Raw genomic sequence first — 20,450 nt, 5'->3', positions numbered from 1 at the left:
AGCAGTCTCCTTTTACAGTGTTTATCAGTAAAGTAGGTCTAAAAATCCATTTGTTTTGACTAATAATAACTGGAACACAGATTAATTTTAGACTGGATTACAACTTTCCTTTGTTTCTCTTTATTTTGCCACTGTTATGTAATTTTTTTTTCTGTTTGTTGTGTTATGTTTTTATCTTTGAACAGCCTTGAACATATAAACTTTCCCAGACTTCACTTTGCTGTATATTTACTCTCTTTTAAATCAGTCGTTTCTGCGTTGTCGTCATTAGCTGCCATTCAAAACGCGGGCAGGAACTTTCAAAACTAATTTGTTTGAAATTTGGATGAACAGCCTGTTCAAATTTGTTTAAGCAAACTTGAACTAATCAGATTGACAAAGTACTCTCAGTCTTTGCTCATCTGGCAATGAAAACAATATGGCGTTGATTATTTGGATGCAAATACAAACATCCAGATGTACTCACTCTCTCTCTCTCTGAGCCCTGAACTGTCTGGGAATGCAGATCTGAACTCTGCATTTTCAGGCTGGACTGGTCATACAATCATCAACTTCTTTCAAAGTTTGAATTTATTATGGACTTTCAGGAATTCACACAAGATCAAAATTATACATTCAGACTCAAGAGAAGAACTGGGAAAACCTCTGAAAAAAAAAAATATCTGAAAATATGTGTCTAGGCTGCAGTTCAAAAGCAGACGAGCCCACAGCCCAAAACATACACATCATGTAATGGATGACACCATCGGTTGTTAGAAGTGCTGCTAATCCACCTCGTTAGCTTTCGCTGCACCTCTTTAAACCTGTTTGGTGAGAAAGCCGGGCAGAGAGACGCTGGAGTCAGAGTTAAACCTGAAAACCTGAGCTAATGCATCGAGTTCACACAGATTTGCATATGTAGTTTAAAGCAAATGCAGTCCAGACTCAGCTTTGAAAAAAAAAAAAAAAAGCCAGTACAGTCACTCTACTGTAGCAGACTTCACCTGCAGGTTTCATGAGTCAGTGTGAAGTAGACCTAAACATGCAGGCAGAAACCTGATAGCAGATGCTGCTTATTTATATTCTGAGAGTTGATCCACTAACATTTAAGAAGTTGCTGGAGAAAAACTTACTGTAAATAAAAGTAGTTCATGTTGGACAAAATGAACTTGGAATTTTTAAGCAGAGAACAATAAATATGCTTTAAAAAAAAATTAACCTACTGAACAAATAGCAAAATTTGGTATCAGGTGGTCTTACACAACGGAGCAGAAAGCCTGGTTGGCAACATGAGGTTTAAATGCATCTTAAAAAAGTCCAATTCAGTCAAATTACAAGCCAACTACGTTGTCTTTCAGTGACCTTTCGCCTGAATAATGGTGCGTCTCAGAAGAACGTTCAAGGGGAGAGAGCTTCATCAAAATTAAATGTGGAATGAATGACATGTTTCAATCTATTGCACACATTTTTTTTTATAGAAGCTGGTAATTATATTTTGCTACATCAGTTCATATTTTAAAATCCACTGTGTGGACTGACACTGAGTAAGGAGTCAGGATGGACAGGGCATAGAAAAAGCCTCAGTCGGACAGAAATAGAGACCAAAAAGTTCTGACAGGAGGTAAAAAGTCCTTCCATATATTTCGTTCTCTATTATTCATGATCTGTAGAAGCTGTAGAGTGGATGAAGTGTTTGCATTGTCTCTTTCTTTGTGCTCTCCTGCCCAGCATTCTGTTTTTCAGTCTTTCCTTGTGTTGACATTTGATCTACTACAGTAAAAATAAGGTTAACACATTCATTTAAACATTTATTGCTATAAATACAGACGATGGCCGCAGCAGATGAGGAAATCTTGCAGATTAGTTGCAATAAATCTATATTTTCCTCAGCCGCCTCGTTTTGTCCCGTCACTCCTTACGATGATTCCAACAGTCTGTGACCCTTTCGTGGACCATCATCTGAGGTGTGGGTGCAGTGGTTGCAAAAGATACTCACACCTCTTAAAGTTCAACACATTTTGTCACACCATAAATTCAAAGTTCCGTGTATTTTATCGGGATCAAACAGGAAAGACTAACACAATCTAGTGCATACCGTTAACATTTCTGAAAAGTGCAGCATGTATTTTTCTCTACAAATTGGCTCAGCTTGTGTCAAACTGGGTGCAGAAAATCTGTCAGCATCAATTTTCAAGCCTTGCCACAAATCCTCACTTGGTTTTGGACTTTGAGTGGGCCATTCCATCACACGGCTAAAAATTTTAGCCAATATTGATGTTTGATATTATCACTGCTCTTTCGGCTGACCGATATTTACTGATATCCTATATTTTTCTACAATTTTGACACTGTAAAAGCGACCACATCATCTACATTACTTCATGACCACCATGTTCATATCGACCGGGGTCTGCTTATCAGAAGTATACTGATATGTTAAAAAAATGACTAACATCGTCCGATACCGATGTTGATGCCAATACATCGTGCATCTCTAATTTAAACCAATCCGCTGTTACCCTGATTGAACGTTTAATGCTTTTATTCTGCTGAAAGATGAAAACAAGTCTTAAAAAAATCCTGCCTCAGTTTGCAGACTTCGTTTGTTCTTGAGGGCCGTCTCTGTGTCAGCGGGTGGATCTCTAGTACAACAGAGGAATTTATTATAGTATAAAAAAAAACAGGCAAGACAACCAGATTGTCTAAAAATCTTCTACTTTATTCAGTAACATAAATGTTTTTGTAAAACATTCAATAAAAAAACGGTCTATAATTTATTGCTCATTATCATTCTTATACTAGGACTTTTTGATCTGATGCATAATTTTTCCAAAGCACTCCCACATAGAATATGTTGCTAAATATCTAGACAAGGTCTTATACAGTCGTAATGTTGTAATAGTAGACATCCACATCCAAGTTTAGATCATTGAAAAACAAACCAAACAAGTAAAGCTACAGAAGCAGGACGTGAAACAGACAAGGGACAGGCAGAGACAGGAGTCCTCTCATGTACGTCTTTTGTCGGTTTAGTCCAGACAATTTGGTGCTTTTCCATGTGATCCCCTTAGGACTGAGCACGTTTCAGTCCTTTAAATGTTAAAGTTATTTTAAATGACAGAATTGAAGACCATAATCAGTAGGACTCGGGTGGACAAAGGCTACAACCCTGAAGCCCAGAAGCAAATTGAAGCTGAAAGGAAGCTCTTCCATAGTAGGAACATTGTTCTAGATCTTTGTTGAGATGTCATTTTGTGGATTTGGTTGTGTTCAAAGTAACAGCACTTCTACTCCAATCACTAGTCTAATGACTGCTTTCACTGGACTACTGATTCACAAACTCTTACACATTACAAACAGTTTACTAGCAGGTGTTGTATAGTAGTAGAAACCAAGAGACCCAACAGCCAGGCTGCTGGCTCAGTGCAATAGAATCACTGAAAGCGGTCCGTTTGAACAGCAGCTGTGTGGAGTTCAACTACTGAGGGCATTAACTGTGTGAGAGAAAACATGGCATCAAAGAGGCAGCATTTATGTAAGGAGGAAGAAACAAATATCACTGTTGAAAAAAATTATGTGTTTAAGAGATTACAAAGGCCCACGCAAAAAGACGCTTGAGGTGAGTGTAAAAACATTTTTTGTGAAATTGAGTAAGATATTTAGAATTTTGCTGTTTCAGTCATATAAGATATTTTAAAATGAGAATTCAAAAAATAAACATTGATGGAAACGCGGTAGGTGTTGTTGTGGTATGGAAATGTTTCTCATATTACGGTGTTGGCCTATTTATTGCATAGGGACCATGAGTCAGTTTGCATCAAGAGGACATTTTACAGAAGAGAAAATTCCGTGAAGTACTTAAACATATCTTTTCTGATACTTTTTGTAGAATAACAAATATAGCATTTTTTATGTTTTGACATTGCTTGCATTGTGTAGGCCTGTCACTTTGAACACAACTGGTTATTTTTTAAGTTTTGTTGTTACGGCTAACAGATTTTTGGACTGTAAAACATGTTTTCACAGCCCATGGGTAGACTAAACTTACTTAGCAACTCTTGATGATAGCAAAAAATAAATAAATAAAAGTTAAAATATAATTCAAGCTCATTTGGAAGTAGAGTAAAACTCCCAGGAGCAGCCGCTGAAACACAAACTGAGTCTGATTTTCTACAGTACATAGAAGATGTGAAGCTCTGCTGTCCCAAGTCGCGTCCAGACTCCGTTGTCCTTGCCAAGCCTCCCTTGGTACACATTCTCACTGAGTAGCGTGCATTTGTGTGTGTGTGTGAGTGTGTGTTGTTGCTGATCTGTTCAGCCTCCCATGCGTGTGCGCGCGTGTGCGATGCAGCTGCATTTGCACTTCGCAGCCCACATGGGAGCCTCTTGTCCAGATTTGTTTCTGAAAGTATGCACACATAAACATAAGATTGCAGTCACATGCACTCACAGGCCACCTCTGAGGTCAGCAGTGATGTCGGAACCTCATGCCACATATTTACATTCTCGTTTTAAGGAAACTGTGTACAAGGCAGTAGTAGATGGTGATCTGGCAAGGTGGAGCTTTTTTATTGTTGTGATTTTCTTTTATTTTTTTATTCGTTTTTTTTGAGGAGGACAGAAAGAGGAAAGGTTGCGACTATTTAAAAAAGCTCAAGGTTAAGGAAAGTTCTCTTCAATAAATAAATAAATAAGTTAATAAGTTAAAGGGGTCCGTCTATACATGTGAGGAGGGATGCGTGTGAAAGGTTTCTTGTGTTGGTCTCCACGGTTGTGCGTGGTCTTTAGGGGCTGCGGTTCAGGATGAGAGGGAGCAGAAACCTAAACCCGCCCCAGAGACCCAGAGTTTCACTTTGCTATGACTACGCTTGGAGAACTACCGACATCATGACATTCAAGCTAAATCTCAATATGATGATTGTCCTTGAAATGAAGTTTTTTATAATCTGAAAAGGGCAGCAGTCATACATTACAGGAAGCTAGTTTTGGAAGCAGCTTGGGTGCTAGCGTAGTCTGCACAAACATTGCTAAGTATACTCACAGAGGTATTCTTCAATCAGTTGTAGTAGCCACATTCAGTAGGAGAGCGTTACAACTAAAGTGATTTCTTGTCAGTCAGATTTTTACACCACAGGAAAACATTAGCTACTTGGACATGTAGCAGCCTGCTGCTAAATGTAGCTAGCAGCAGGATGCTGCTAGCTACATTTACATTGATTACTTTGTTTCTATATGATATCGATGACAAATGTTTTCATTATGTTTATGAAATACATTTTGGGCAGCCTAACTAATTGTAAAAATGTTTTGTAGCCCCTGTACAAAGCAGTGGATTATTCACCCTCTGCCCCAGTCCAGGCAGCTACCTTAGATCCAATCATTTGACTCCTTTTGCTCTTGTGTTTTCAGTGTGGCAGGTGAATAATTTGGTGACCAGAAAAAACAATGTTACTGTGAGTGCTGCAGCAAAGGGGCTACTGTGTGAGGCGTCTAAATATAATGCTATGACAAAACTTCTTTTCACAATTCGTGAGGGGTGTTTTTTTAATTTTTTTATTGTATTTCACTTGTCCAAAAGTTCATTCTTTTTTGTTGTTTAAAGAAGCCATACTTCATGACTTTCACGTTTATGCTACGCTAACTTTGTTAATATGCTAGCAGAGTTAAACCCAGAGACATTTTGTTGTATTTCAGTATGCTTCACTGTTACATTTTGTAAGGACTGGACAGCTAATAAATTAAATTAGCTTTTATACTGAAAACTCAAACCACACCTCTACGGATATTTTTTGAAGTAGATATTTTTTTCTTCATTTCACCCCTAGGCGTGATGACTGAACGATCTGTAGCATTAAGAAATCACTTCTGTAGTGCCTTTCTGACAACATGAATTAGGCTAAAAGGACTCAAAGGCAAAACAAAATGTTGCTAACATCCATCAGTCTGGAAAGAAAACAAGAGTGTTTCAAATACAATTAACCAAACAAATTTTTACAAATCTAGTGAAAAGTTTAATTACCAATGGCATTCTAATAGGTGTCAATTATTTTAAAAGACTAACATTACGCCTAACATAGGGCTAGCATGCAGACAGTTAATGGTTTCAATTTCTAGCTTGCAGTTGAATTTTATGGTGGCAGAGGGAGAACAAACTGAAGCAAAAACCCATGATAATGGCTGATTTGTTGGTCTTACTTGGAAAGCAATCTGCACAAAGTGGGCTACCAGTTCATCATCAAATATACTCAAAACAGACTTTTTTTATTCCAAACTTTGAAAAGGGTCATTCAACATGTCCACCTGCATGCTCCATTCTGGAGACTATTTTGTTAGCATGGATTGGACCTATATTGAACTGTTTGCTAACAGATAACGTTTAGCTAAGCTGTTAAGATTTACAAGATCTTTCTCTGCTGTTCTTAACATCAGTATTTTATGTACATCTATGTCAATTACACAGTAAAAGCAAATGTTTGTATTGAAAGAGTTACTTACTCACTGTTAAGCATAGTTATTGGTGAATTCTCTGTTTTAGTAAGTTTTATTTCTTTTACTAACCTCTTTACTTGGGAAATCTCTCATTTTAGTTAAAAGTAAGTAAATATGACGATGTTTTTAATGATAATGAAAGTCTTACATTTCTTCCACCTACAGTCAGTCTGGCAGTGAGAATGTGATTCAACATTGTATTACACATCACTAACGCATTAAAGTGGGACTTAAAAAAAAGAACAAGATTGCAATTGGCAGCAGAATAAATAAATAATCAAACAGTATATTCATACAAACCAGTGTAGTACAAGTAATGATTGTTGCTCTCATATCATAGTAATGCTAGATTGCCGTGGCAGGAATAAACTTGCAGAGAAAGAGTCAGACAAGGTTTAGAGCGATGATGTGTGCGAGTGTCAGTGAGTGTTTCTGTGCCCTTGTGGTTGTGTGTGTGCCTGTGTCTAGGGTGAGGTGGGGGATAACAGCTGTAGTACATTCATGGTGAGGGCACGTTGGGCGCTGTCCGGCCACTGTCCTCACAGTCCGGGTCAGCTTCAGGGATCATCTGTAGGGTTACTGTTGATACGGGAGGTCCTGGGAGGATGGATGCTTCTTCTCCCTAGAGGAGGATGCATTTGCCTTTCTCCACCCATGGGTTGTTCTTCATCAGCTCTGGGTTTAGAAAGGGATCCTCGGGAACGCCGTCCTCAATCCACTTGACCAAACTTTGTAGAAAGAAAGAAATGAAAAACATTTTTGTATTCCCAGTATGTCATGGTGTGATATGGTATGGTATGATGGTATAGAATGGCATATTATGTTGTGGTGCAGTATGGAATAACATGATATGGCATTTGTATGACGTACAACAGGTATGAATACTGTATGGTGCAGTCAGACCTTGCAGACATTTCTCTGTAAGGGTTTGCAGCTGAGGCCTATATACTCACTCTGTGACCGTTTTGGAGGATTTCTCTCGTTTGAAGGCCAGCTGGTATTTGAGGCTCTCCACCTCCTTCTTCATCTGGGGCAGGTCCATCTCATCCATGGCTGCAGCTTGATATAGGCTTGTTCTACCTGCGCATATAGAGATGAGACCAGAGTTATATTTATATAGCACACTGTTCAAACAGAAAGCCGACTCCATACATCAGTGCCCTGCGGCAAGAGCACAACAAAGAACAACTGGCTTGCTGCTGAGCAGTTACAATTGCTACTCCATAGGATGTATTTGTATCCTCTAAAAAATGGAAAATAAAATCCATTTCTTTTAGTAATCTTGTTCAAATTTTCTTTTCTTTTTTATATGTAAAAACACTTTTCATTTCTTTCTATCAGGGTTAATCATGGTAAAGTAGATTAGTAGAAGACATAGAGAGAGAAACTGGAAAACATTTGGATTTTCCTGCCAGAAAGAAGAAAAAGAACAGCCTGTACTTTTGCACTGTCCCAATTCCCATGGAAGTCTTTGTGTGACCGAATCTTCCTCTCACCTTTACATCCACTGAGACTGGAGAGATTACTGAGGCAAGAAAAACGTGTGACAGGCAAACAGAACATCCGGTGGCTAGATTTGATTCTTTAATAGACAATTTTTTTTTATCAAGTCAGCATACAATAACATGTAAGCCAGTAATTGATTTAAATTGTTGTCTACTTTTCAAGTCAAGTTACTAGTAACGAGATATGGTGCGTAGCGCAGCGTGGCGTGGTATGGTATAGTACAGAATCATACCATATTTTATATGATATGGTGCTGGTAATGTTACGTTGATGTGTCTTTTGATAACTTAAATCAACTGACATAAATTAAAAACAGAATTTTGTATTTCCTCAGGTTACTTATGTCAGGTATTATATTTGCTTAACGATCTGAAAGATTTCAATGTGTCACAAAAAAACATCTAAAATCAAATAAATTTTTTAAGACAGCAAATACTTTTCCACTGCAGTGTATACCAAGGTTTCAAAACGTAATGATTTCCAAACCATTAAAGCGTTCTGTAGGCCTGGGTGACAAGGCCAAAAAAAAAAAAAAGCAATTTAAGCATTTCATATCAGTCGATATTGATGATAATTGAAACATAAATACAAGGATTTTTTTCTGCACAGTGACAAAAAAACCCTTTATTGTTTAGCTACAAATAAACGAAATGAAATGAAATGAAACTCTGTCAGCTCCCAGATAGTGAGATGCTTCTTAAAGAGATAGGGGCCAATTTCCAGGCGCTAAACTGCGAAGACAAATTTCTTTTGTTATTTTTGATATGTACTGGATTTTTATAACAACTGAAGATAACATAATTACTCTATTGTGCTATAAAATGACGCTATAAAATATATGCAATATCTCCTTTTTAAGATTATAGCATACATGAATCTGAACATCAAAAACTAATAAAACAAATATTAACAGCATGCTAGAAAACTCCAGATTGCCAAACATGGCTGTGGTTATCTCCTCACAATAATCTGGCCTTCATCCTCTTCCGCTGTTTTTTTTTTCTGACTTCTGTTCTCACTCCACACCCACATTCTGTAGCCATTAAACTGTCCCAGTAACACTGTGCCCCTCTTGTCTTTCTCCTTATACTTGTGTAACAATATGCACATCCATATCTATGCGAGCTTCAGATGATAGGGGATGTCATATGCACTAAAAACTGAGATGCTTCAGCACAGAAAAAAAACAATTTTTTATGCCTTGTAATTTATGTAATTGAGGATTTAGTGACTGCGGAGGCAGAGCATAGCAGCTTTGGATTTAACCTCAATTTCACTGAATGGAAAGTGTGATTTAAAAAAAAACTTTCATAGTTCATATTTTTCATCTTTAAATTCATTGTTTTTATCATTCATTTGAGTCCATGTTAAAGCTGAGGCAGAACTCTGGTAAAGACAAAAGCAACTAAAAATGCGGAGGATAAATGTCCTGCTGCCCGCTTAGCTCCTCCCACACAAAACCTCTGGCATAGTCAAAACCTAAAAATAGAAGGTCTCCAGTGGGACTCAAACCCCAAACCTCTGAGTGGGAGTCAAGTGCTGAACACCTTCAGCAGCCACATCCTACCTCTTCCAACGTATTCCCTCTTAATCTGGACCGAAAAGAACTACAAAATCCAATAAAAAAATCTGATAAGAAAATATAAACTTCCTTCCAGTAATAGAAAGTCAACATGACTGGTTTTAAAAATATATGGTTTCAAAACTAATCCATGTTTTTCCATCTTAATCTTGGGGTGGGTGTTATGGACTTAAAAGATTTAACACGATATTTCCTGGTAGTATTGTGATAACGATAAAAATGATGATAAGAAATATTTAATACTTCTTTTCAGGGAACTGTTTGGGTGTGACTGCATGGCACAGCAATCATAAACACAAATACAGAACTTAGTTTGTAATACTTTTCTTTTGGATGCCAGTCATATAAGGAAGTGAGATTTGAATCAAATGTATTTATATTTATTTATTTTTTTTAAAAACATCATTAATCAGTATTTATCATAACAACAATAAATCAATATTGAAATTGTTTTGAACTTCTCTCAGTTTAGGCCTCTGTTTTAACCCCAAATAAAAACATAAATAGTTATCTGGTAAGATATTACTGACTTTTCTTTTTTTTTTTTAGCAGAACCTCACTTCTAAAATGCTGAACCATCACTTGAAGGATGACTGCTTTGCATATTTACAAATGTGCTGAACATTTTTTTTCCTTTTTTTTCTACAAATCCATGGATTTTCTCCCATTATTCTTATTTTCATTTGCTCTACATAAAAACTTTTATTGTCGCTGCCGACTGCTGCAAAAAGCCCAGAGCTATAACTGTGACTCCTGTTCTATAAAATGAAAGAGTGACTACTTATTACCTAAAAGAGAATGATGATCCCTTTTTTTGCACATTGTTGTAAAATCCAATTAAACGGGGGGGTTTCAACAGAGGCTGGACTGCGACTAAAAGAGATTAAAACAGCAGTTAATTAATAGGCCAGTCGCATGTGTCCTTTAGTTAATAAGAGGAAAACATCAGGTGCAATATTACACCGTGATGTGTGTGTCTCCTTCTAGTGTTCGGCAGACAGGGAGGTAGAGTGATGGCCACTTCCTGCCTTAGATCAGATTTCAGCTGCATCCTCCGGAGACGGCAGCAGGACTGGATGTTTTCTTTTGTCTGACTCCATCGATCATTTTCTCTTTCATACCTCTGTTAGCACTTTACCTCCTATTTCCTTACTGGCAAATATTTATTTGCCATATGCATCTTAAAGCTCTCTTTTTTCAACTTTCTGCTACATTTTTAGCTGCATTGCAGGTTGCCCACGTGTTCCTGTCACTGAAATCACAGTAGATTCTGAGGCTAGGTTTACACGAGACCGCTGCCTGGAAACTTCCTGCAGTTTCAGATGCTGACTGGGAAAAAGTTCCACATTCAGATGGCGGCGCCTAGACTCCTTGGAACAGTTGTCATGCCAGGCCATGTGATGGCGCTGTGATTTTAGCATATCATTAGTAGTCCCAGGTTAGCAGTGTGCACATTAGGAGTGTTTTTATGCCCGATTGTCTGGTAGACTCAGTTCGATTCAAAATTGGGGTTCAAAACTGCAATTTTGTTACATGTTCAGCTGTTGCGGTTCGTTTTCACACTGCACTGTGTCAAATGAACTAAACACTTTGAAAAGCCTGTTCAGCCACTCGCTTGTGGTGGCGCTGCACCAATAATCATGGAAGGAAACAGAAAGGCCTCTGAAGAAGACAGTGAGCGCAACTTTCTTCTTCATAAAATGTGAATGGAGTAGCGTCAGATTTTAGCAGTTGTATTATTTCTATTTTGGCTTTGGCAAAACGAGTCATTTCTCCTGCTAGCAATAGACTCACGCATTTGTTTTGTTGTATTTTTTTCTTTTCTATTGTCCTTTCTCCCTTGCCGTGTCAGATTACTTGCAGAGTCACTGAAAACCCTGCCATGTAAATTTGCCTATATTCATGTTCTGAACTACCTAAGACACAACACAATGCTAATAAAGAAAAGATTGTTGCTGGGCCATTGATTTAGTGTCGTCATATGCCGTAAAGCTTAAGACCAAATAATTAGTCGATTCAGCTTTCCTTTCAGCTGCAGACTCACTTTGTACCTTTCACTGCGCTCAGATTTCCGATGTCCGTCTGTCTCCTGCTGTCTTCTACAAATGCCCTCTCACTAAGTGCTCTCTGTGCATTTGCACACATTTGAAACAGTTAATCCATTACTCTATGCATTAGTAGCCTCTCCACCTTCTCTTTCAGTGAGGTCCAGCCAGTTGCTTGTAATGATCACTGTTACAGGCGACCTTATAAAGTTAGTGTAAGATTTGTTTAGAGAGGTCTTTGTGGAACGGTCGAAACTTTTCAGTTGTGGGATTTAAAAAGATTATCAGTAATAGGAAATACCCTAATCTGATCAGCAAACTGTCCTCTGCAAAGGTTTTCCAACTGTACTGAAGTTAAAAGTCTGCGATGCCATCTGGGAATCTCCAGTCCAATACTAATACATTTCAAATTATTTGGTTCCTGTTTTCCAAGCATGAAGAAAGGAGTGGAGGCGCCCAAAGAATTGACTGATGACCGGAATCAGATGATGGTATGCTTGTTACCTGCTGGAGAGAAACTAAAGAATCTCAGAAAGTGTTTGGTTATTGGTTGATGGTTGGTATTTTTCTAAATAATTTTCTCCATCTGGATTATTTATCTCTCAGAGACAAAAACTGCTTTGATATCCTGGTGAGAAGTTGCCAGCTCATACAAATACTCACCTATTCACGAATGTCTTCCGGAACATCCCTACAAAATTTTGGAAGAAAATCTGTCTACCATTTACAAAGTAAATCCAGGATTGAAATTCATTTTTCTTCTCACTGACTGGCTGCACCTCCAAGAACAGAGACAATGAAGACTGTAGATATTATCTCCTGAGGTAGTGCTAAGGCAGTTTCTGTAGTATTTGGTGTCTGAACTATTGAAACAGCCAGTTATTAATGTTGTTAGACAGGGTCTCAATTATTTGTGGATTTTAGCGATCACCATTATGTTCCCTATCACCTATGAATACCAAGGGGTCCATAGTATTTTTTTTCTTTTTTGGTTCCTTTTCTCTTCGTCTCTTCTTAGTCAAGCCATTATAGCACTTCCATGAGACTGTAGAGTTAAATATATAAATTGTGCCCGAAACTGGGACTTCCGAATGTGTTCTCAGTGGCTGCGTTTCCATTACAAATGTGTCCTAAACTTTGTCGATGTTCCGCTAATGTTGAAAAAAACCTCAATTTCGCAATTGCAGTGTTTCCGTTAAAGTAGTGACGCAATTAAAATCACACCTGAATAAGTTTGTTCATGTGATGAGTCATTAAAAAACATGCCACACGATTGTCCTCCTACTGTCATCTTCCTGTCATCTCCTTCGTTTTTTCTGCCAGTAGCAACATTTGGTTGTTGATCACATTTCGATCACCAGCTGCCACAAAAACCACCTCATCTTAGTGCAAAATCTTTTCATTCAAAAATGAGAGCTTTTTGCAAAATCTGCGAGTTTCCATCGCACAATTTTATGGTCAATGGAAACACAGCTACTCATGCAATAGTGTAGCACAAAACCTATTATCTGGCTGTGGAAATTCATACCTGTTCTTTAATAGACCCAAGAAGGAACAGGTAGTGTAACTGCTATGGTGGAAAACCTGATTCCCCTTCCTGGACTTTTTACAACCACACTTCTTCAAAGTGGTCCTCTGGCACCAACCTCAATTTTGCCAGTGGTCTGATGCCTTCGATGCAATCTATAAGTCTAGGTTGTATAGAAGTGTGAATCATCTTATGTCATACCATAAGAAAACATGGCAGTGGTCTAGCACCCACTCCTGTTCTTTGATGGCAGTTTTGTATAGAAGAGGCTTAGGAGTCTAGCATCCAGTTGAAAGTGAAGAGAACTGGGAAGGTTGCCAGGAGGAGGTCGATTTTATATGTGTATTAGAAAAGCACCTTTTTGTTAAGGCCCCACAAAGGCACATACACACAAGTCACAGAAATAAGACGGATGATTGGAGGATGAAGTGATTTATGTATCAAAGAGCAGATGGAGTTCAGCAAAGAGCATCACTCAAAAAGTCTTTCTGATAATTGGATGTGGAAAATGTGGCTTAGCCTATGGACATGGATAGATAATAACAAAACGGAGTCCTGTACAGGGTATTAACATGGAAGATACATCACCGCACAGTTTGACGGAAGCCATGGATACTATTAACATCATATTGCAGTTATTTTACCTAATATAACAATTAAGCTGAAAATCTTCACAGTCCAATCACCTGCGAATTTATCCATGGACATTTACTGCACAACTTAAAATTATTTTAAAATATATAGAATTTTTGATTGCACAGGGTTCCTTAAGTCTTTAACATTTATTAGGCAGTGAGGCCTTAAGGAGATAAATAATGCCATCCCTGAGGGAGGCCCAGACTTCAGGAATATGAGACAAAGACATCATTCAAGAATGCTTAAAAACAATATGTAAATAGTTTGCAAATTGGTGCAATGTTACTAAATATTGGACTGTGGTGTGAAATTTTACACCTGTGAATCAATCAGAACAAAATAAGTACCATAAATATGAGTCTGTGGGCAAGATCTCAGCAGTCACAGAAACCAAATGAATACCTGAAGTGCAACTTTAACTTGGACTTTTCACTAGTTTGTTGCAATTTCTTTAATAAACCTCCTTTTTTTGGTCTCTTAGACCTGTTTTTGTTTGGTTTAAGTGTGGTATAGCTTGTGTTTGTATTAGTGCATGTGTTGCTTTAAAAGCAATAATCTGAGTTTGGGTGTCAGACAGGAGGGCACAGTGGGGTGGTTGTTTTGGGGGTGATATGTAGGTCAGATAGTGATTTGGGTCAGAGCATCCAGAGATTAACCTTTACTCCCCTCTACTCTACCAACTTCCCAGCACTCCTTTTTACTGTATGTGTGCATGTGTGTGTGCGTGTGTGGGGATATGTGTGTTGCCAGGGTTTAACATGTTCTCTGAGGGATGTACCAGGGAACAAAAAGAGGAAGAAGCAGAAAAACTCTGAGTCTGAGTGAAGAAGGGAAGATAAAATAAAGAATATGGAACAATAATAAGATGTAAGAGACAGAAGACTGGATCAGAGTGAGCAGATATTCTTGCTTCTATAGCTACTGCATTGTAAATAGAGGCTAAAAATAGAAAGGAAGAGGCAGAGCTCTTCTGACCAGCGGAGAGTGAAAACGGAGAAAAAAAGACGATGTTTCTCTTCATTAAACTGGCAAGGAGATGATTTGAAGGGCTAAAACTTCTTGACGCTTAGAAACGTTGTTTGAGCTTTTAAAGCCAGCTCATCTATTCAGCTCTTTGGTGAGAACCGAGCGGCTGAAAACCAAAACAGATGATATCACACCAGTCTGCATTCAGACATATCCAGTCAATAGAGTCTAATCGATATGGAATTAGCCTGGATGGAATGATGTGTGTATGCTAGGTCCCAGTACACACGCAGGGGATAGCAGACCAAGAGTCTGTCAATGCGGCTAGCTAAGAAAAAAATCAATTGAATGAACACAAATGTAAAGTGGTGATGATGACAGAAAACTGTAGCAAAAGGACAAACTGTGTTAAAATGTAGAACAACCATATCTTAAGTGGAAAGAACCATGGACAGATGTAAAACAACAGGCACAACAAAAGAGCCTCAGTAAAGCTGAGCAAACTTGTAAAGTTGCTAGCTAAATATAAAGTGCTATAAAACAACCCTAACAAAGACAAAATAATTACCTGCTACTAATACCACAACTAAAAGATCCTTCCTGCAATGTAACAAAACCTTCATGAGAACCCTGAGTGTCTACAAGGTAACTAAACATTTTCAGAAGCACCTGAAACACCTACTAAATAACAAAGCATCTTCCAAAGGACCCAAAATGCCTACGGTGTAATAAAACTTTCATAAATACATTAAATACTTATGGTGTAACAAAACAACTTCAAATAGACCATATATACTTCAATGTAGTAATAAAATAATACAAGAAGCAGATTGTTTTTAGAAGTATTAAAGACTACAACAAAGAAACAAAATTAAAACTTCAAATTGAACCCCAAAAAGTACAATGTTACCAAACTATCAAAAAATGGAAATGTTACAGCAAACGGTGACAAAATAAGCATACAGTGCTCAAAAATGGTCTCTTTTTCATTTCAACCCGTGTCACTGTGCAACTGAGTTTTTATGATCAGAAATGGAGCCATCTGCCAAGGGATGTTTAGTACCAACCATGTTCATTTCCCCACCAGATTGACATTTTGTACACTTTGATAGCTGATGACTCAAAGTAATTTTCTGTATACATAGTCTATAAGTAAATGTCAAGCCTGATATATTTATGGCTCATATCATTAAAAAATATTCATAGTATAAGTTAAGAACTGTCATAAGACTTATGGCTGAGAAGGTTTCTATGTTAAGTTTTTATCAAGCTTTAGCTAGTTTTGTAACAGAGCTAATGCTACAGTCAAATTTAGCTAAAATTAGCATTAGCTTATATTTGCTGTGCTTCATAAACTTAATGAAGTTGGTGTCGATGAACAACACATTTTAGCTGTGTTTTTTTATAAGACTGATAGAGGTATAACAAGATGTGCTCGTACAAGATCTTGCGATATCAAACATCACTATTCTTCTCGTTGAGGTGACCGCTGTCTCGTGTGCACTAGCTAGTTGTGGTCAGGATGGCTTTGCCTGCTAACGTTTTAGTAGGGGTTTTACTAGGAGTTATAGCTAGCAACAAGGAACATGTCATTTGTTTGGCATCATTCTAAGTTTCCGATAGAGACGATAAAATGTCAACGGACTGACAGACAAGACACGATCAAAATGTAGGCACTGCAAGTTGCTCAGATGCTGAAAGAGGCTGAGATACATCACAATCACAGCGCACCCTATCAATAGCAACAGGGAAATGGTAAAAGTTGTACTGCAGAATATGAAAAGTTGAAGCGCTGTCCTGAGGTGTGAAGAGATCTAAAGAAATCAGAAAAAGAAAGTCATCCTGAATCGTCTCGTTCTCGTGAACTCAATGTCTTGTCTTGTCTTCTGAGTTTTAGGGATTGTTACAACCCTACATGTTAGGTTTAAGAAGTTGTTCTCAAATTTAATTTGTAAGAACAACCATTTCAGTACAGTTTTATGATTTAACCACAAACCAATTGTGTCTTGGTCTTTTTTAACACGAAAGTTAAAACAGACAACTTAGTTTAATAAAAATATTTGTTAATCTTGACTTTTATCCACAAAGTACTTTGGGGATAAAGATGTCTTTCACCTTTGACACAGATCTTTTTTGTAAGCATGATTTTAAGCAATACAAGCAAAATTTCTGCCACAGTGACTACACCTTACGACTCTGGAGTCAGGAAAAAATCCATGGAAATGCGGCAAAATTCAAAGGAATTTTATTGACACAAACTTCCCTGTTCTCTCGCTTTGAGCAGGAGAGACAGCTGTGGCTGGGATTTAGTGTCTCTTTTCTAGCCATTAAATTATGATAAACCTACAGCAGTAACACTGTAAAACTAAACTAGAGTTCATTTTAAGTCAAATAAAGTTTTTTGCATTCACAGACATCTAAAGGCATTTCCCAAAGGACGATTAAACACACTGAAAAAAGACAACTGGCGATCCAACTTAAAAAAGTTTGAGCTCATTTGTTGCAAGTAATCAAATTACACTCATCCAAGTAAATATGTGAAGTACATTTATTAAGCTAAGCAAGCTTAAATAAATTTGACAAGTTTCTTTTAGTTGAGCACCTTCCTCTTTTTTCAGTGCACACACACAGACACACAGCTACTTCCTTGTTTCTTAAAAATTTGTTGATGATCCACAAGGTTTGCATTTTTTTTTTATTTGGACCTCAGAATACAAATGGTTGAAACCGTTTAAATACTATGCTCAATGAAGACAAAACAACTAGTTGAAATATTTTACAGTTAAAGCCAACAGAAAATATTAGCTATTTTTGAATTATATCATATTTAGGGAGATGGTTCTGGATTTAGTCATATACATTGTTTCATTCTTTAGTGCATTGTTGCAAAGTATTGTAATTCAATTTGATTATTCCAGTATAAAGTAACAGATAGCTTTTTGCTTGTTGACTCTAAAGTCAGTTGATGCTAGAATGATTAGAAAAGATTTGAGTAATTTAAAGAATTTGAGCAAATGATGTCAAAAGAATGTAATTAATTTGTTGAGTAAGTAGATTTAGGGGTCCCTTCCGAAAAATCGGTTGAAGTCAAATTCAATCAAATCTGAACATATCATTACATGAAGGATTAAATTCTAACAGTTTATTTTATAAGTGTATCCTGCAAATTTTGATCATATCTGTGAGTTTCCCCCTCACAATTCAGGCCAAAGAGGAAGACGATGAAGAGAGGATGGAAGGAAAGGAAGAACAGAAGATAAATGTAAGTTTTATGTAACAGCCGTGGCTTCCACAGGGCCCACAGACAAGGTGAGAGCGTGGAGGAGCTGAAACTGGGCAGGACAGGAAATAGAAAAAAAACAACAACCAATAATTCACTTTAAAAAAAACTATCGCGCCAAAATGATTCCAAATCCTGCGCAGACTTTGCGTCGGTTTGCCTTCAGACAAGCATGGAAATCAAACTGAATTCCAATATTACATTTCACGCAAAAAGAAAGAAAAAAAGACTCCCCGCTGCAGGAATAAGGAATAAAACAAACGCCCGAGCTGAATGGTGAAGGGATGATGCGGGTAAACGGAGGTGGTCGCATCTCTTACCTCACTGATGCGCCGGCGGCGGCTGTTGCTCCGTTCCAAGTCCGAGGATGCAGGTGAACACTGCAGCACCCCCCCCACACACACACACACACACGCAAACACGCAAACACACACACTACAAAGCACACTAAAACACACCGTCGCTTTAAATTTCCCGTGCAGCACCGCCTAATGTACGTGCGCCTTAATTGATCCTCTGAGAAAAAGATAAAGGTAACAAAAAAAAATCCGCAGGATTTCCGGAGTGAAACAGATGATGAGCAGTGTGTCAGTGTCTGGAGGAGGCTGAAGCTGGAGCTGGCCCGTTTTTGTTTGTAGGTTCCTGTTGATGCTGATGTGTGTGTGTGTGTGTGAGTGTAGGAGGAGGAAGTTAAAGAAGTAGTGCGCCTCGGTGCTCGCTCGGATGTGCAATCTCCGGCTCTCTACCGGGATCCTCCTATATGAGAGAGTCCGTATGTGTGTGTGTGTGTTGAGAGAGAAAGAGAAAAGCGAGAGCGAGGGAGAGAGAGTGGGAGGAGGAGAGATACTGGGAGTGTGCATGTGTGGTCCCGGAGGATGCGCGTGGAGAGTGGACCGGCTTCACCAGCTAATTTAGCGGACGGACAGACCTCAAACTGTCTGAACTCTGCGCTGGGCAGAGATTTTTTTTTATTTTTTTTTTATTGCCACACTCTTAGTTCCTGCCTAATGTGGACATTAGGTTTTCACTGAGGGAAGTCTTGAACGCAACATACAGTGAGACTGTAGCTACCAGTTTTGTACCTAAAGATCTTCTTTGCAAATAGCCTAAGGATGCATTCACACCAGTGTTGTTTAGTCCGTTTTAATGACCATCAGTTCGTTTGCGGAGGTGTGAGTGAGCAACTGACCTCTGACCAAAATAAGCTAACGAACTCTGGTCCACCTATAAACTTATCTCAGTTCGGACAAGCTGAACTTTGGTGTGGTTTAAATGCAAATATGAATGCAAAGTGTACCGGAACCTTCTCCAACCTGTAGGAAGCGAACTACAGCAGGGCATTCTGGGTAAATAAAAACAAACGTGCGTGTGTAGCTCGAGGAATCCTATAACCACTAAAATCTGACGCCGTCTATTTTCGTTTTCATTTTGTGAAGAACAAAGTTGCGCTCAGTGTCTTGTTCAGAGGTTTTCGTGTCGTTTCCCTTCAGTGGCTCTTGGTGCAGCAGCGCCACCACAGGCGAGAGAGTCGAACAGATTTTTCAAAGGGTTTGAGTTTGTTTATCAAACCGCGACAGGTGAAAATGTAACAAAGTTACAGTTTTGGACTTCAGTCGCACCAAGTCTTCCGGATTATCGTATGGAAACCCCTGATGACCTCAGGTTGACTCCAGAATAACTTGGGTCTCATGACCCCAAAGAACTCCAAATCATCAGACATCGTTAAACTTCTTCACAGTTGAGGTTTTGTGCTGATGTGTGTTTGGTTTTGGCTTCAGATGGTACATTTCAGAGACGTTGAGTTAGATTTCCCTTTTAAAGCAACTTAGACTCATAATTATAGGACTGAAAGGCGAACATGCAAATGTTTCATGGAAACCAACAAAACTATGTGGAAAATTGTGATATGACCATCCAGCAATTAACCTTAATGTAATAATCTGAGTTACTGGAACTGTAAAATCTATGTCTACTGAAATGTAAGTCTCTAGGCTCTTCCTGTTCTGTCTTTATACATTGAATAAGGACTGTGCAATGTCTTTCTGTTGCTGACCTTCCCTTGTTGGAAATCAATGGGACCAAAAGAGAAAAAAAGAAACTCTACAAGCTATTTCAAGGCTTTTGTAGCTCAGTGAGGCAGCCAATTTCCAGATATTTCACACCTTCTGTGAAAGTGCATGACCACTTCTGTTCCCAGAAGCAAGCACGCTGAGCACAATACAGTAAATCATCCAATATGAATGGATTTTGTTGCAAGCGACTCTGGGCTTAGGCTTGTGTGCTCGTGTATGTGTGTGTTTCTCACCTTGTAAGGCCAATTTTTCCAACAAATACTTACGTTGTGAGGACCTACTGCACCTTATGGGCCTCAAAGCCCAAGGCCCATAAGAAGAAGTGCTGTTTTGGGGTTGGGTTTGGCTTAAGGTGTGAACTGAATAT

At 38.4% G+C, this 20,450-nt stretch overlaps 1 protein-coding gene across 1 annotated transcript; it reads right to left on the bottom strand.

Annotated features, from left to right (window-relative positions):
• Nucleotides 1-2,677: 2,677 nt before the first annotated feature.
• Nucleotides 2,678-19,322, bottom strand: gng13b (guanine nucleotide binding protein (G protein), gamma 13b). Its single transcript, XM_015011921.2, has 3 exons — nucleotides 18,332-19,322; nucleotides 7,422-7,548; nucleotides 2,678-7,196 (listed from the first exon to the last, which is right to left on the bottom strand). Exons 2-3 carry the CDS (start codon nucleotides 7,517-7,519, stop codon nucleotides 7,091-7,093), a joined length of 204 nt encoding a protein of 67 aa, XP_014867407.1. The 5' UTR covers nucleotides 7,520-7,548; nucleotides 18,332-19,322; the 3' UTR covers nucleotides 2,678-7,090.
• Nucleotides 19,323-20,450: the final 1,128 nt, after the last annotated feature.

Source organism: Poecilia mexicana, unplaced genomic scaffold, assembly GCF_051168715.1.
Source record: "Poecilia mexicana isolate PSO_F unplaced genomic scaffold, ASM5116871v1 scaffold_8, whole genome shotgun sequence".
Taxonomy (NCBI): Eukaryota; Metazoa; Chordata; class Actinopteri; order Cyprinodontiformes; family Poeciliidae; genus Poecilia; species Poecilia mexicana.
The sequence above is the reverse complement of the archived record's forward strand: the minus strand, read 5'-3'. Positions and strand labels throughout refer to the sequence as shown.

Excerpts from the sequence above, each read along its gene's own strand:
- gng13b (XM_015011921.2), bottom strand. The coding sequence starts at position 7,519 with ATGGATGAGATGGACCTGCCCCAGATGAAGAAGGAGGTGGAGAGCCTC. Across the intron at positions 7,197-7,421 it reads TCCTCCAAAACGGTCACAGA|TTTGGTCAAGTGGATTGAGG; the intron begins GTGAGTATATAG and ends CTTTCTACAAAG.